Below are 17,280 nucleotides of genomic sequence, written 5' to 3'. Positions count from 1 at the left end.
TATAAGTCTATTTTGATTATGTTACTAATACATGTCTTTTATTATTTTTACCTTCTTGCAAAGATATGGGTGCCAAATATTTTGGAGCCGATGACAACATCTGCCTTATCGACAGTGCTACAACTCACAACATTCTGAAAAATAAAAGTTATTTCTCCCATCTTAATATGGGAAAGAACACAATTGTTACTATCAGTGGTGCATCGAAAATGATTGAAGGCTTAGGAAAAGCTATTGTATATCTCCCAAAAGGGACAAAAATGGCAATTGAAAATGCCTTGTTCTCGAGCAAAGCTCGAAGGAATTTACTGAGCTTCAGTGATATTCGGAAAAATGGGTATCACATTGAAACATTGAATGAGACAGAAAATGAATATCTTCTGATAACTCAGATTGTGAATGGCAAAACAATTGTGAAAGAAAAATTGCCATCATTTTCTTCCGGCTTATATTACTCAAAAATCAGTGCCATTGAAACATATCACCTAGTAGAACAAATGGCTACTAGCGAATTTAAAACTTGGCACGATCGACTTGGGTATCCTGGCAATGTAATGCTGAGGCGAATTATTGAAAATTCAAATGGCCACTCATTGGAAAAGAAAAATATTTTGAGTCCGAATGAATTTGCTTGTGCTGCTTGTTCCCAAGGGAAGTTAATAATCAGGCCATCTCCAACAAAGGTTGGATTTGAATCCCCAGCTTTTCTGGAAAGAATTCAGGGTGATATTTGTGGACCACTGGGCCTTTCAAGTACTTTATGGTACTAATTGACGCGTCGACGCGATGGTCACACATATGTCTGTTATCTACTCGCAATCTAGCTTTTGCTAGACTACTTGCACAAATAATTAAATTGCGAGCACAATTTTCAGATCACCCGATAAAGAAAATACGTCTAGATAATGCTGGAGAGTATTCATCACATACATTTGATGATTACTGCATGTCAATTGGGATTACCGTGGAACATCCTGTTCCCTATGTACATACGCAAAATGGCCTGGCTGAATCTCTTATCAAAAGATTGCAATTAATTGCTAGACTATTATTGATGAGGTCTAAACTTCCTGTATCATGTTGGGGACATGCTATATTGCATGCAGCAGCCTTCGTGAAAATAATGCCGACAAGTTATCACTGTTATTCCCCCACTCAATTGGTTTCTGGAAAAATACCAAATATATCTCACATGCGAATATTTGGGTGTGTTGTTTATGTTCCAATTGCGCCACCTCAACGCACGAAAATGAGACCTCAAAGAAGGTTGGGTATATATGTCGGGTATGAATCACCCTCGATTGCAAAATATCTTGAACCAACAACGGGGTGATTTATTCACTGCGAGGTTTGCAGATTGTCATTTTGATGTATCTCATTTCCCGACATTAGGGAGAGACAATAATCAACTGAAAAAAGAAATTTTGTGGAAAACACCACTTGAATTTGATCCTCGTATGAAACATAGTGAACTTAAAGTTCAAAGAATTGTGTATTTACAGAAAATTGCAAATCAATTGCCTGATGCTTTTAATGATGTTGCCAGAGTTACGAAATCATATATTGCAGCAGAAAATGCACCGGCTAAAATAAAAATCCCAGAAGGGAAAATGCCGAGTGCTAATGAGCATACTGCCCGCATAAAACGTGGTAGACCATTGGGTTCCAAGGACAAGAATCCACGAAAGAAGAAAATTGTAAATACTGGTGAAGAGATCAACAATGATCAGATACCTGAAAAGGTCAGTACAACCCCTGAAGAGGTTGATACTAAAAATTCTGATGAAAGTGATGATGAAGTTATTGAAACTTCTGTTAACTATACCACCAGTGGAAAATATTGGAACATAAAGAAAACAAATATTGATAATGCATTTGCATATTCTATAGCACTCGATATAATGAAAGATGACGAGGATTATGAACCAAAATCAGTTGATGAATGTCGGCAAAGAGATGATTGGGCAAAATAGAAAGACGCAATTAAGTCTGAATTGGACTCATTGAAAAAACGGCAAGTATTCGGCTCTATAGTCCAAACACCGGAAAATGTGAAACCTGTTGGTTAGAGATGGGTGTTTGTGAGAAAAAGAACTAAAAATAATGATATCACAAGATATAAAGCGAGGCTTGTAGCCCAGGGTTTTTCCCAGAGACCGGGTATTGATTTTGGAGAAACATATTCGCCGGTCATGGATGGAATAACATTCAGGTATCTGGTGAGCCTAGCAGTACACAATAATCTTGATATGCGATTAATGGATGTGGTTACTGTCTATCTTTATGGCTTCTTAGACAATGATGTCAATCCCAGAAGGGATTAATATACCTGAATCATTCAAATCAAAGCCAAAAGAGTCATATTCCATCAAATTACAAAAATCTTTGTACGGGCTCAAGCAATCAGGCCGAATGTGGTACAATCGTCTCAGCGAAAGCTTAACCAAAAAAGGTTATATAAATGACCCTATCCATCCATGTGTTTTTATAAAGAAAAATGGGTCTGAATTTGTAATCATCGCTGTATATGTCGATGATCTCAATTTAATTGGAACTCCTAATGAAATCCAGAAAGCTGCTGAATATCTGAAAAAGGAGTTTGAGATCAAAGATTTTGGAAAAACTAAGTTTTGCCTTGGTTTGCAAATTGAGCACTTGGAAAGTGAAATCTTTATCCACCAATCAAATTATACCAAAAGGGTACTGAAACAATTCCTGATGGATAAATCACATTCGCTAAGTACCCCAATGATCGTCAGAGCACTCGATCCAGCAAATGATCCTTTTAGACCAAAAGAGGAAAACGAAGAAACACTTGGCCCAGAAGTGTCATATATGAGTGCTATAGGCGCATTGATGTATCTTGCTAATAGCACCCGACCTGATATATCATTTGCTGTAAATTTATTGGCAAGATTCAGTTCATCGCCTACTCGACGACATTGGAATGGGATTAAACACATTTTTCACTATCTCCAAGGAATAATTGATCTCGGGTTATTTTACTCGAAATATTCTCGACATGAATTGATTGGTTTTGCCGATGCAGGATATTTATCTGATCCTCATAAAGCCAAGTTACAAACTGGCTACATATTTACTTGTGGCGAAACTGTGATCTCCTGGAGATCGATAAAACAAACTTTAACTGCCACTTCTTCAAATCATGCTGAAATATTGGCAATACATGAAGCTAGTCGAGAATGTGTTTGGTTGAGGTCAATGGCTCAACATATTTTGAAAAATTGCGGGTTAATACCTGACGATAAAATTTTCCCAACTACATTATATGAAGATAATACGGCTTGTATAACCCAATTGAAAGGGGGTTATATTAAAGGAGATAGAACAAAACATATTTCACCAAAATTCTTTTTCACTCATTACCTTCAGCAGAATGGTGAAATTGATGTGCAACAAATTCGATCCGATAATAATTTAGCGGATATATTAACCAAGGCATTGCCGACGACAACATTTGAAAAATTGGTGAAGAAAATTGGAATGCGTCGGTTCAGGGATCTCAAATAATGCTCAGATCAGGGGAAGCGAATTGATATAAGAATGTTGTACTATTTTTCCTTCATTAGGATTTCTTGTCCCACTGGGTTTTTTCTTAATAAGGTTTTAACGATGCACATTCTTTTATAATAGCATCCAAGGGGGAGTGTCATACACGTACATGCTTGTACGCGATAATGTGGATGCAGTTAAAATAGAACGCGTAATATAATCTTATTCGATAATTGTGTGGCTGTCTTATGTCCTCAAAATTCAATGTTTACTTGCCTATATATATAGGTAATTTGTACTGGATGAAGAAGGAAGATATATACGTATCCCTACTCATTAATCGCTCTCCCTATCTATCTCTCTCATTTATTTATATATATCAACATCATCATTACATAAACTATACAAACATATATATATATATATAATATTATACACATACATATATTTATATATTCACACACGATTACACACATACATCTATATATATCCACTATATATATTATATACAATATATAAAATAGTAGTTAACGGTAGGAATAATTAGTATTTTTATTGGCTAATCTTATACTAATATTACAATAGTTCATTTTTTTCTGATTGTATGTGGAGTTATTGCGATAGTTGTTGCGAAGGTATGCTCAGAAATCTGTAATGTTATTCTTAGCTTCTTTTGAGGAGTTGCTGATCTGATCTTCTGTTGCATAAAGGGCAGTTTCTAAGTATGGAGTCACAAATATTACTCCATATGACAACATTGATATAACCACTCCCTCTGATCACCAAGTGGACGGACCATTAAAGACAATCAGTTTAATGCGTAATACTATTATTATCTGATCGGTTCATATGAGAAGAAGAAATCCCTGTCCCTGGGCGTGGGCGTGGGCGTGGAAAGAGATTGGGTCGAGTGAGTCTGTCATGTCACACTCACACTCACACGGACCCACCAGCCAATCCAGCATTATATTATGATTGACCCTGTTGGTTGGTTGTTGTTGCTGCTGCTGCTGATTATTCCCCATTCCAAGGCGATGGTGATGGTGATGCATACATGTTCTCATCATCTCCTAGTTGCTGCTGCCTCCGGGTCAAAAAGGTAAGAAGAAGCACACACCACCGCTGCTGCTGCTACTACTACACTCCTAATAATAATAATAATAATAAAGCTTCCATGTTTGCAACAATTCAAATTTGCTCGGTAGGTGCACTCAATCAATCAATCAATCAATCTTCCGAATCCCTAAGATAAATACTATAGTAGTAATACACATACATACAGGCGCAATTCCTTTGTCAAAAGCAGCAGGGCAGGGCAGGGCAGGGCAGGGTAGGGCAGTGCGGGGCGGATGCGCGCCAGTGAGATCGATCGATAGATGCATTGCATTGTTAGTGCCATCCCAGCCAGAAATCGAAATAGAAATAGAAATAGAAATAGAAATCCGAGAGGCAGCATAGTATAGTATAGCATAGTATGTAAATGTATGCATGCAAGAATGAGGTATTATTATAATATAATAATGGTCCATTCTCGGTGAGTGCGTGAGTGAGTGAGTCGCTCCTCCTCCTCCTCCTTCAAACTTGTTCAACCTCATCATGGCCACTCGCAGCAGCACTCTCACTCTCACTCTCAGAGTATTACTTTTACTGCTAGTATCATTCCTCCTCCTGCTGCATTTCGCTGCTGCTGCTTCGGTGTGCCGCCCCTTCTGCAACAACATTCCCATCAGATACCCCTTCGGCATCGACGACGGCTGCGGCGCCGCCCTCTTCCGCCCTATGCTCAACTGCTCCGGCTCCGACCTCTTCTTCGTCACCCCCTCCGGCAGCTACAAGATCCAGAGCATCGACTACAGCCGGAGGACCCTGACGGTGTTCGACCCCTCCATGACCACCTGCTCCATCCTGCAGCCCCGCCACGACTTCCTCATGACTGACATCCAGTGGGCCACCGTGCCCCCTTCCCCCGACACCGTCTTCGCGCTCATCAACTGCTCCCTCGACTCCCCGGTGCTCAACCACTACAGCTCCCTCTGCTTCAACTTCTCCGGCCACTCCTGCGACGAGCTCTACGCCAGCTGCACCTCCTTCAAGCGCTTCCTCTTCTCATATTCATCCCCGAGCGCCAACGGCAGCAGCACCCGCGCGCCGCCGCCGTGCTGCTTCACGCGGTACGACACGGTGCGGATGATGAGCATGAGCATCCTGGACTGCACCCACTACACCAGCGTCTACAACGCGGACGGCCTGCGGGGCATCGGGGCGCTGGACTGGCTCTACGGCATGAGGCTGAGCTACAGTGTGCCGGACCTCGGCTGCGACCGCTGCGCCAACTCCGGGGGCACCTGCGGCTTCGACGTCGACACCAGGGGCTTCCTCTGCATCTGCGCCCATTCCGATTCCAATTCCACCCGGGACTGCGGTACCCTACCCGATCTAGTTTGATTAATTCATTTACTAATTTATGCTGCTTAGCTGATCTGATATCTGATGTCTGATGTCTGATCTGATCAGGGGTTCCGGTGAACCAAGTAGGACGGACCACCACCAGCAGCACCTTCACCTTCACCTCCACCTTCATCATTGTCGTCATGCTGCTGCTGCAACCATTCATTATATCTCTCCTTTTTGTTTTTACTTGTGAATTGAATTGAATTGGTCATCTGGCATCTATCCTATAGTTTCATAAATCGTATTCCATTTCCGCTTCACACCTAGATTGAAGTTGTTAGAAAATTTAGCAAACCGTGTAGGTAGTGTAATGCATTCCAATTCCAGAGTAATCAATCCTGTTCCCACTTCCCAGCCACCAAGAATTATTATAGTATCATATACACCTAAAAAGGTGAGATTCTTTTACGCGTTTTGTTTTGAATAAAATGTTATATTTCTTTGAAACAGGGCTGAGATTGCCCTGAATTATAGGGCGCGAGTCTGAATTTTGGCCGGCAAGAATGGCTGGCTGGCTGGAATCCACCACTTGTCCTGCGTTTTTAATTTGCAAAATCTATTCCATAATCATACACTTGGCTTAAGAATTATTAATATAATTCTTGTCTGGGTCCACAACAATGCGTTGAAATGGACAATATTTTTGTGCCTAGGGTGTATAGAACCTTGTTTTGACATGTTTGAAGTTGATTCCTGTAGGAGTGTGGATAAAGATAAAAGCGAACAAACGAAACTACTGCTCTATCTCTATCTAGACTGGACAGGAGGCGCCTTCTCTTCTATACCTCTGTCAGAGGATTAACTGCTGATAAACTGGTCCGGTTGGTCTGGTCATGCTACAATTTTCCACCCTGAGGCAAAAATGGAGCAGTGAATATATTAATCAGCCCCCAATTCTCAACAATCACATACATGCTCGCTCTCTTCTCATGTTAACTCCCTCGTTGGATGTGATGTTGAAATTTTCCTACGGTGAAGGGCTATTCCATGCTCTACTTACAACCAATTGATTTTAAGGTCTTAATATGATATTAGAGTATGGTGCCTTGCCTTATTGGGTATTGATCCTCGGATGAAGGCCTATTCTACTTACAACTAATAATTAATTGATTTTAAGTTTACAACTCCGAATTCCCGTCTTTAACATCTCATCTCGGACGCACTCAAGCCAGATCCATGCATCCATACTGTCTGCCCCAGCGCCACAACTCACAAACTAAAACGATCTGGAACAACCGCCAAACCGAATTTCAAAATTAACACACTCAGAGACGGACCCAAACCCTATAGTAAGAATAATAAGAATCATGCTCCAAATCATCAAGTGCCAGCAAGCAAGTGTGTGGGCGCGCAGTCAGTAAGTTTGACACAACAAAACAATCTTAGCGCCAGCCAGCCAACCACTATAAACTGGGTTTTATATTGTTTCGATTCTCTACCAAAACTGAGATTAGATGGATGCATCGCTGGTCATCAAACTACAATTTGTCCACCACCTGTTCAGCCGAACTTCTCTTCACAACCCCCCGCGAGCACAGCTCATTCAACAGCTCCAGAGCCTCCTTCGTGTGACCTTCGTAAGCCAGGCCTTCCACGAGAATCGTGTACGTGGACTCAGTGGGCTTGCACCCTCCTTTCGAGACCATGTAGGCCAGGAAATCGATCGCGCGGTCCGTCTGCCGCGCCTTGCAGAGCCCCAGCATGATGGAGTTGTAGATGTTGGCGTTAGGCCTGATCCCGGAGCCTTCCAAGTCCTTGAAGAATCGGATCGCCTCTTCGATCTTCCCTTCTCGGCTGAGGCCTCCCACGAGTGAGGAGTAGGTGATGATGTCGGGCTTGAGGCCGCCCCTGTCCTGCATCTCCGACAACAGTTGGATGGCGCATTCGGTCTTCCCCATCTTCGAGAGCCCGTCGATGACCGTGTTGTAGGTGATCAGCACAGGGGAGCAGCCTCTGCTGCTGAGCTGGTTAAGGATGTCGAGCGCCATGTCGACCTTCCCATCCTTGCACAGCGCCGTGAGCAGCGTGTTGTACGTCACGATGTCCGGGTAGCAGCCCCGGGAGACCATCAGCTCCAGGTACTCGATCGCCCTGTCCATTTTCTTCTCCTTGCAGAAGCCGTGCAGCAGCGGGTTGTAGCTCAGGGAGTTGGGTTTGCACCCGTACCTGGGCATCTTCTCCAGGATGTCGATCGCTCTGCCCAGCATCCCTTTCCTGCACAGGAAGTTGATCAGGATGTTGAAGGTCACGACGCTCGGAGAGCAGCCCTTCCTGAGCATCTCGGCCAGCAGCTTCTCGGCGTCGGCCCACCTCCCAGCGCTGCACATGCTGCGCAGGATGATGTTGTGCGTGATCACATTGGGCTGGCAGCCGTACGACGGCATCGTGGTGTTGAGGAACCCGACCGCCTCATCCAGCCGGCCTTCCCTGCAGATCCCATTGATGAGGACGTTGTAGGTGACCACGTCGGGCTTACAGCCCCGGCTCCTCATCTCATCCAGGAGCTTCATGGCCTGCCCCACCCCGCCCTCCTTGCACGTGGCCTCGATGAGGATGGTGTAGGTGATCACGTCCGGGTAGCACTCCTCGCGCAGCTGCTGGTCAAGGATCTCCATGGCCTGCCTCAGCTTGCCGCCGTCGCAGAGCGTGCGTATGATGGTGTTGTAGGTGACCACGTCGGGCGCCACGCTCATCCGCTCCAGGACCTTCAGCGCGTTCTGAATCTCCCCGGACTTGCAGTAGCCGCTGATGAGCACGTTGTAGGTTATGACGTCGGGCACCGCCCCGGAGTCCTCCAGGATGCTCATCACCCGCGTGGCCTTCCTGGTCTTGCCGACCCTGCAGAACCCCCGAATCATGCTGGTGCAGGGGATGATGTCCGGAATGTCCCCGCGGGACACCATGCTCTCCAGATGCTTAAACCCTTCCTCCAGCTCCCCATTCCGAACCAACCTACGGAGGTAGTTGTTGCTCTCAAATTCCTCGAAACTGCGAGATGAATTCCCTGGCCCCGGCCCCGGCCCCTTCGCCGACGACAGCCTTAGCCTCCCATTCGTGCCAAAGGTCTCGGCCGCGGAAACGGCCGAAACCTTCACGCCCGGCCACCGCCTCGGCCTCCTGGTCCAATGCTTCTTCACGCCGGCACAAGGAGAGTCAAAACGGCTAAATATTCTTTCTTTATGAAGAAGACAGGGGGTTTGCTTATCAAAACAGCAGATATGTCGATGAGTTTGCCTTGTGGGAACCCCGAACTCCATGGGAATGGGAAGGGGGGTCGAACGCAATCACGGATTAAATCCCAAGAAACTAAAAGCTTAGTGAGGAGGAAGAGACATCGATCGGGGGAGAAGGGCGAAGAGAAGGGAAGATTTACCGTCTGTCAATCTATTAGGGCTCTTCAGCCGCCGGCAGCCATGGCTTGCGGTGGTTCACTTCTTATCCATTTGATCGTACCTGTTACTTAGTACTGCGATTTTGTACTCAATATTAATAGTGCGGCCCGTGAAAAAGGATCCACTGAGTTGTCCGTGATCCAGTCCAATAGCAAAATTGTATCTGCGCAAAATTGGTTTAAGATTTGAGGCTGTTCATTTAAATTTTATTAGATTTTTTTTTTTTTTAACTTAAAAAAAAAAGATTTAAAAAAAAATATATAAAAAATCTATAAGTTCCAAAAGTACATTATTATATAGTTTTTTACAAAAATAAGTAAACATATGTGTAAAATAGAATTGAAATGATAATTAGCAATTTTTAAATATATTAAAATAGAAATAAAAGAGTATAAAGTAAATATATAAATAAATATAGACTGAAATTTAAATTCGAAATCATAATAAACACCGGGGATTTCGAAATATAACACGCGAGTCAAACTATTTAAATAAGTCTAGTATGCTATTTTAAATATATATCTATACATAATATTTTTATGTTATTTCTAACGTATCAAATTTTAAAATATTTGTAATCTATTTATTCATATCTGATTTTTTTTTTTTTTCACTTACATAAGGAATTATTTTTATTACAATAATAAATACATATTAAAAAATAATTATTAGTGATATAGATAAATAATAAGGTATTTATTATTATTATTTTTTTAAGTTTTGAGAATCTATTGAAATATTTGATAATAAAATAAATTTTACTTAGTATAATTTGTTCATATTTTTATAAAAGAATTATATAAAATCTATGAATGGTTGAATATTTTGATTTTTTTTTTTAAATTTTAAATTAGTATTCAATGCCTCAATATTTTAAAGGTTTTTAAAAATTCAGATTGAATATTTTCAAATTTTAAGAAAAAAATTATTCGTATAATTTATATAAGTTTTTTAAGACAAAAAAAAAAAAAAAAAAGAAATTCATTTTTGATCTTATTAAAAACTAAATACTTTCTGTCCGGAACAAGGGTGACGTTTATTTTTTTGCACGTAGATTTTTTAATATTAGTATTATAATGAATTGCAGTGAAAATAACGAAAATACCCCTGTTAGTATTGTGTAATATAAAATTAATGACATTTGTGTAATATAATGTAAATTGAAAAGGTATTTATTATGTTTAGGGTGTGTTTGTTTGAAGGATTTTGGAGGATTTCCACTATTCATCCAATTTTTTCCCCCAAAAACATCAAATCAAATACCTATTTTTCATTTTTTATATTATACTAAAAATCAATTTTACATTCAAAACATCACATCAAACTCTATTTATATCACATCATACAACTATTGAAATTCAAAATTTTTACTATTCAAGTCCCAATCCAAAATCCAAACCCCCAAACAAACACACCCTAAGTAGGAAATTATAACATTGTTTTGGGACAGACGAAAATAAAAAATGACAACCTTTCGATAGGACACGTTATAATTTATTTCAACTAACAATTTTTTAATCAATTATAATAATATTTTAAATAAAACAATGACAAGCGCTAGCAAATATAATGAAATTTGAATTGACACCTGACTTGAATTGAATGAAACAAACAGCCGTTGCCATACAACCAACACTAATCCGTCACACATGACATCCACATATTCAAATTAACGCATGCCCCTGCTATAATGCGGCTATGTTCTTACACAAATAAAAAACATGTTATTTGAACATCCATTGAATTAAGACGTTCAAACATAATCGTGTTACTGATGTACTGTCTGTTGGATTTAATTTTGATTATTTCATTATTGGTATTGAATAATTTATTCATTAGATTTTGAATAAGTCAATTAAGTAGTTGCTATTTTTGTGCCACTCTGCACAGCTTTTAGGAATAACTGTTAGTCCAATTTAGTCTGCTCTTTATATATATATATATATATATATTCTTATGTAATGCAGAAGTTAAAGTTAAAATGGTAAATTCAATTTGTTTCCTTCGTATCTCATTCATTTTTACACTTCTTGCATATTCCCCTTACTCCTTTTGTTTTATTCTATCACTGGTATCAGAGCAGTCATGAATGGGACCTCTGTAGCACTGTCTGTTCCTATCATGGATGGGAAAAACTATATTCGGTGGAGTACCTAAATGAGGGTTCTATTCGACTACCACAAATTGCTACTCGAAAATGGAGTTCAAAGTCCTGCTGAGAATGCGACAGACACACAGAGGACTGCACACCGTGATATACAGAAAAAGGACAAGAAGGCGTTGTACCTGATTCATCAAGGCGTAAATGATGAGGTGTTCGAGAAAATAACAGCAGCAAAATCGGCGAAGGAAGCTTTGGACACCTTGAAGACAACCTACCAAGGTGCAGACAGAGTAAAGAAAGTAAGACTTCAGACTCTACGGCGTCAATTCGAGAATTTGCAAATGGATGCAAATGAATCGGTCACAACCTATATTGGTCGGGTGCTCTCTGTAGCGAATGAAACGAAACTTTGTGGCGATGAGTGCAAAGAGCAGATGAAAGTTGAAAAGATCCTGCGTTCGCTCACTCCAAAGTTTGAGCACATAGTGGTGACTATTGAAGAAACTCAAGATCTGGAGACATTGACCGTAGACAAAGTCTCGGGTAAATTACATCCTCGTGAAGAGCGCATGGCTGGACAAGAGATTGAAAAATCGACGGCACAAGCTCTTCAAGCCACAAGTGAATTTAGTGGTGAACCAAGAAGAGGTACATACCGATGGCCTAAGAGACGAGGACAAGGCGGTCGTCCTTACACCAAACGAGATGAGGAGACCAACAACCAAGAGAGATCAGGTTCACACCAAACTCCAAATGGGAGAAATCAAGGCCGTGGTCGAAGTCGAGGCCGAGGACGTGGATTTGGACGAGGCAAGTATGATAAATCATCTGTTGAATGCTTTTCTTGTCATAAATTTGGCCACTATGCTAACGAATGCAGAACTAAGCAAAGTGAACAATAAGCTAATTATGCTCAAGATGATGATGATGATGATGCAAAGCATACACTCTTAATGGTTACTGTTGAAACTGACACTCCAAATTGTCAAACTTGGTTCCTCGACACGGGATGCAGTAACCATATGTGCGGAAAAAAGGAGCTATTTGTTAACATGGATGAGTCATTTGTTACAAAAGTTAAGTTTGCAGATGACAGTGCCATACCTGTTGAGGGAAAAGGAGAAATCCTTATCACATTGAAAAATGGAGATCAAAAGTTTATATCAGATGTGTTCTTTGTTCCAAAAATGAAGACAAATCTCTTAAGTGTTGGTCAACTATTAGAGAGAGAGAGTGTGCTATTAATCTCTACAATCAACAACTCAGTATGTTTGATAAAGAAGACATTTGCATTCTTAAAGCATCTATGACCAGACATCGTATGTTTCGGGTTGACATTGCTACGGGAATTCATCACTGCTTAAACACTATTATACATGATGAATCCTGGTTGTGGCATTTACGATTTGGTCATTTGAACTTCCAAAGCTTAAGATTGCTTGCACAAAAGCAAATGGTTACTGAGCTGCCTGAGATTAATAAGTCTGTTCAACTTTGTGAAGCTTGTGCTATTGGGAAGCATCACAGAAAGCCATTTGGGGATAGCCAGCAAAGCCGATCCTTCCATCCATTAGAGATTGTCCACTCCGATGTGTGGTCCAATGAATGTTGCGTCAAATGGTAACAACAAGTACTTGACCTTCATTGATGATTTTACAAAAAAAAATATGGGTATATTTCTTACATTGCAAATCTGAGGTTCTTGATTGTTTCAAGAAATTCAAATTGCATGTTGAGAAACAAAGTGCCAGGTCTCTTAAGACCCTACGAACAGATGGTGGAGGTGAATATGTCTCAAATAACTTCAAGAAATTCTGTGAAGAGCAGGGGATAAAGCATGAGATTACATGCCCATACACTCTGCAACACAACGGAATAGTCGAACGTAAAAATCGAACTATAATGGACATGACAAGGAGTTTGATGAAAAGCAAATGTGTGCCACACTCATTCTGGGCAGAGGCTATTTCTTGTGTTGTGTATATTCTAAATAGATCTCCAACAAAAGGAACTCCTAACATCACTCCCATGGAGGCTTGGACTGGAAGGAAGCGAAGTGTGAAACATCTTCTAGTGTTTGGCGCCATTGCCTATGCACACATCCCTGTCCAAAAACGGAGCAAGCTGGACGATCGTGCTGAAAAGACGATATTCATTGGCTACAAAGATTGGGGATACAAGTTATTCAATCCTATAACAAAGAAGGTGATGGTTAGTCATGATGTAACTTTTGCGCAAGAGGAGGCATGGGATTGGAACCTGGAAAATCAGAAAACTACTTCGTCAAATATGCTATTTGACATTTCGGGTGACATTTCAGATGATACTTCAGATGTCAACGAAGATGATCCACATCCTGCTGCACAATATCCTTCAATGGCGCAAACAGTAGATGAGAGACCAAGAAGGCAACATCGTTTACCGGCACACCTACGTGACTATGGGGTAACTAACGATAATGAAGTTAAATGTTAATGGAGAACTTGTACACTATGCATTTGCTGCAGGGCATGATCCATTAACATTTGAGGAGGCCAGTCAAGACCCCAAGTGGCTGAGTGCAATGAAAGAGGACATGAATGCCATTGAAAGAAATGAAACATGGGAACTCACGCATCTTCCACCAAATTATAAACCCATTGATGTCAAGTGGGTCTTTAAGACGAAATTGAAATCGAACGGGGAGGTTGAAAGACACAAAGCTCGACTAGTCGTGAAAGGATTTGAGCAACGACACGGATGTGACTATCAAGAGGTATTTTCTCCATTTGCCCGAATTGAAACAATCAAATCTTTACTCTCATTAGCTGCTCAAAATCGATGGAAAATACATCAGTTGAATGTAAAGTCAGCCTTATTGAATGGGCCACTTGAAGAAGTGGTGTTCGTCAAACAACCTCCAGGCTTTCTCAAGCAAGGCAGTGAAGAAAAGGTGTACAAATTAAAGAAAGCTCTATACGGCCTCAAACAAGCGCCAAGAGCATGGAATAAAAGGATTGACTCTTTCTTTGTTGAAAATGGCCTAACTAAGTGTCATGTGGAACACTACTTATATGTGAAAACATACGAGTCTGGAGACACTTTATTAGTGTGCTTGTATGTGGATGATTTGATTGTTACAGGAAACAACATTGGATTAATTGAAGATTTCACGGAGTCTATTATGCACGAATTTGACGTGAGTGATCTCGGGTTAATGTCGTACTTTCTTGGAATGGAAGTGGATCAAAGGAGTGATGGAATCTTTATCTCTCAGCGAAAGCATGCTCTAGAGATTTTAAAGAAGTTTGGGATGAACGACTGCAACCTAACAAGAACCCCGATCGAAGTCGGTACGAGGTTATCAAAGAATGGAGAAGATAACCACGTTGATTCAACAGACTTTCGAAAGCTTGTAGGAAGCTTGCGATACCTCACATATACTAGACCAGACATCTCGTATGCAGTCGGCCTAGTCAGCAGGTTTCTTGAGGTACCTCGACAACCTCATCTGCAGGTGGCAAAAAGGATCTTAAGGTACATAAAAGGAACTTACGAGTATGGATTATTTTATTCTTCAAGGGGAAATCATACTCTTGTGGGCTACTTGGACAGTGATTGGGGTGGTGATATGGATGATAGAAAAGTACTACAGGCTACTGTTTCATGTATGGTGACACCGTATGCTCATGGTCTTCGAAAAAACAGCCAGTTGTAACACTTTCCACGTGTGAAGCTGAGTACATTGCAACCTCATTAAGTGCTTGTCAAGCTGTGTGGATGCGGAGCTTAATGGAGCAAGCTCAAGTATTACATATATCTGAATAATTGGACCCAACCCCAAATAAATAGGCCGTGTCTGGATTGGATCTTGAGTCTATCCGGATCCATTGTCATCCCTAATAATGGCTTCATCCAATATTGTCCTTAATTGATCATTCGTTAGATGCAATTCCTTTACATATAGAAGTGTTTCGGCGAATCAATTGAATTGGGCCTAAGACATTTCCTCGAGTGATTTTTTGTCCAACTCCTCCAATGTTCGTTGAACCAAAGTGGATAGTTGGACAATTGATATAGGCTCAATACCAAGAATGGAAGATTTTTAACATTAATAAACATAGTTTCTCTTCAATTAAAATACAATGAGATATAACTTACTTCGATGAAACCAGAGAATGGAGAAGTTGTGAAATCTGCAACAACCAAAACTTACAAGAGTTAGAGACATCGGACACCTGCCATCTATATAACAGTTGGAGGGGTTGAGTTCAAATGAGATGGTAATTTTGAAACTTGTAAAAACAGTGATTAGATTGTAGAATAAACGATAGATGAAATCAAATGATTTATGTTACTTACCTAGTTAGTTAGTGTGAGACCAAGATAACATTATTGGATCACGTCCAAAGGAGGGAATGAAGTCACATGGAACTTGAAATGGATGGAACTATACTCGAATGTTAGGTTGAATCGGGTCTTTTATATTTCTCGCCCGATTTTGAGTTAGAATATATTTTACAATATCAAAGTGTAAATTGATAAACAATAGTCAAATCGAATTCTAGCACATTCATGGAGTTCGAAATAGACATCTAAAATTATTTACGATTCGTCGTTAAGTTATATATTCTTTCATTGTTACTTTTATCTTATTTAAATAGAACATTAGTAGAATTTTTGTTAAATAAAAATCGTAATAGTTGTTTAGTATGAATATAATTTAGTCATTTATAAAAATCAGTAATATAAGCATAAATTATTTAAACCAACTTATACGATACGGTAGAGAACATTAAAATAAAGGATTGAAGTCGTGAACTCATACTTAATTAGATACATAGTGTTTATAATCTAGGGTATTGAAACAGATGAAAATGGAGGGCATCTCCTCTAATTAATTATCCTGTTAATCAATGCAATTATACTACTCTTCAATTACGCATTTATTTTAGCCTTATGAAGATATTTCACATACATACATCTATACATATAGGTTCCGTGTTTTTTTTTATTTTTTATTTTTTATTTTTATAGCTTCATTATTAATTTATTTCTTTAATATGGAAACTCATCTTTTCTTTTTTTTTTAATGAAAATATATTTAAATTTTATATAAAATATTCAATTCAATATTTATTTCACTTAAAAATAATAAAACTAAAGTACTTATAATACAAAGAACACACGTATAATATTTAGCAAAGCTATAGTTTGATAAAAAGAAATGCGATCTGTACTTGTATTAGAAATTATGATATAATTATTAAACAGTGTTTCTATAAGTAAACCACGTCATAGTTAAAAATTGATGCTGTAAATCAGCATGTGTGCCTTTTGATTCCATAATAAATTTTGTCCAAGACATATATTATTATTATTATTATTATTATTATTATTATTATTAAAAAAGTAAAAATTAAAAATAAAAAAATAAAAATCTACACCTTACTAGTATACACACATGCATAATGTATAAATAAATGTGTATATAAATATTTGCGATGAATTTCTCAAGGGCATTTATTACACACACTAGACGCCTACATGTGAATTTAATTAGCTAATAATCTTTTACAAACTTCATATAAACTTGATTTTTGTTTCCCAAATTAAAGTGTATTTCTGAAATCAACAGCAAAAGTGAAACAGGGAATCAGTAGTGGATATTATATATATATATATATATATATATATATATATATATTGTGTAATAGCGGAGGGGGGCAAATAATCACTTATAAATTAATAGATATGTTTCTGAAAATTCCGCACTAATCTTCACATATATTTATATATATATATATATAATCAAATAACACACTCTGGATGATGGGGACT

General features: G+C 39.4%; 2 protein-coding genes across 3 annotated transcripts; one reads left to right on the top strand and one right to left on the bottom strand.

Annotated features, from left to right (window-relative positions):
* Positions 1-4,438: 4,438 nt before the first annotated feature.
* Positions 4,439-6,778, top strand: LOC127266450 (uncharacterized). 2 transcript variants are annotated; one of them, XR_007842143.1, is made up of 3 exons: positions 4,439-5,935; positions 6,028-6,358; positions 6,664-6,778. XR_007842143.1 is itself a non-coding variant. In XM_051296705.1 (2 exons), the coding sequence occupies exons 1-2, from the start codon at positions 5,110-5,112 to the stop codon at positions 6,165-6,167; spliced, it is 966 nt and encodes a 321-aa protein (XP_051152662.1). In that variant the 5' UTR covers positions 4,439-5,109; the 3' UTR covers positions 6,168-6,718. The 2 variants fall into 2 exon arrangements, 1 of the variants encoding a protein (XP_051152662.1); XM_051296705.1 differs by having other exon boundaries at positions 6,028-6,718.
* Positions 6,779-7,257: 479 nt separating this feature from the next.
* On the bottom strand, positions 7,258-9,498 carry LOC127266449 (pentatricopeptide repeat-containing protein At1g09900). The gene has a single exon (XM_051296704.1). The coding sequence runs from the start codon at positions 9,219-9,221 to the stop codon at positions 7,443-7,445; it is 1,779 nt and encodes a 592-aa protein (XP_051152661.1). The 5' UTR covers positions 9,222-9,498; the 3' UTR covers positions 7,258-7,442.
* Between the last annotated feature and the right edge of the window lie 7,782 nt (positions 9,499-17,280).

Source organism: Andrographis paniculata, unplaced genomic scaffold (genome assembly GCF_009805555.1).
Source record: "Andrographis paniculata isolate CXL003 unplaced genomic scaffold, ASM980555v1 Contig76END, whole genome shotgun sequence".
Classification (NCBI taxonomy): domain Eukaryota; kingdom Viridiplantae; phylum Streptophyta; class Magnoliopsida; order Lamiales; family Acanthaceae; genus Andrographis; species Andrographis paniculata.
The sequence above is the reverse complement of the archived record's forward strand: the minus strand, read 5'-3'. Positions and strand labels throughout refer to the sequence as shown.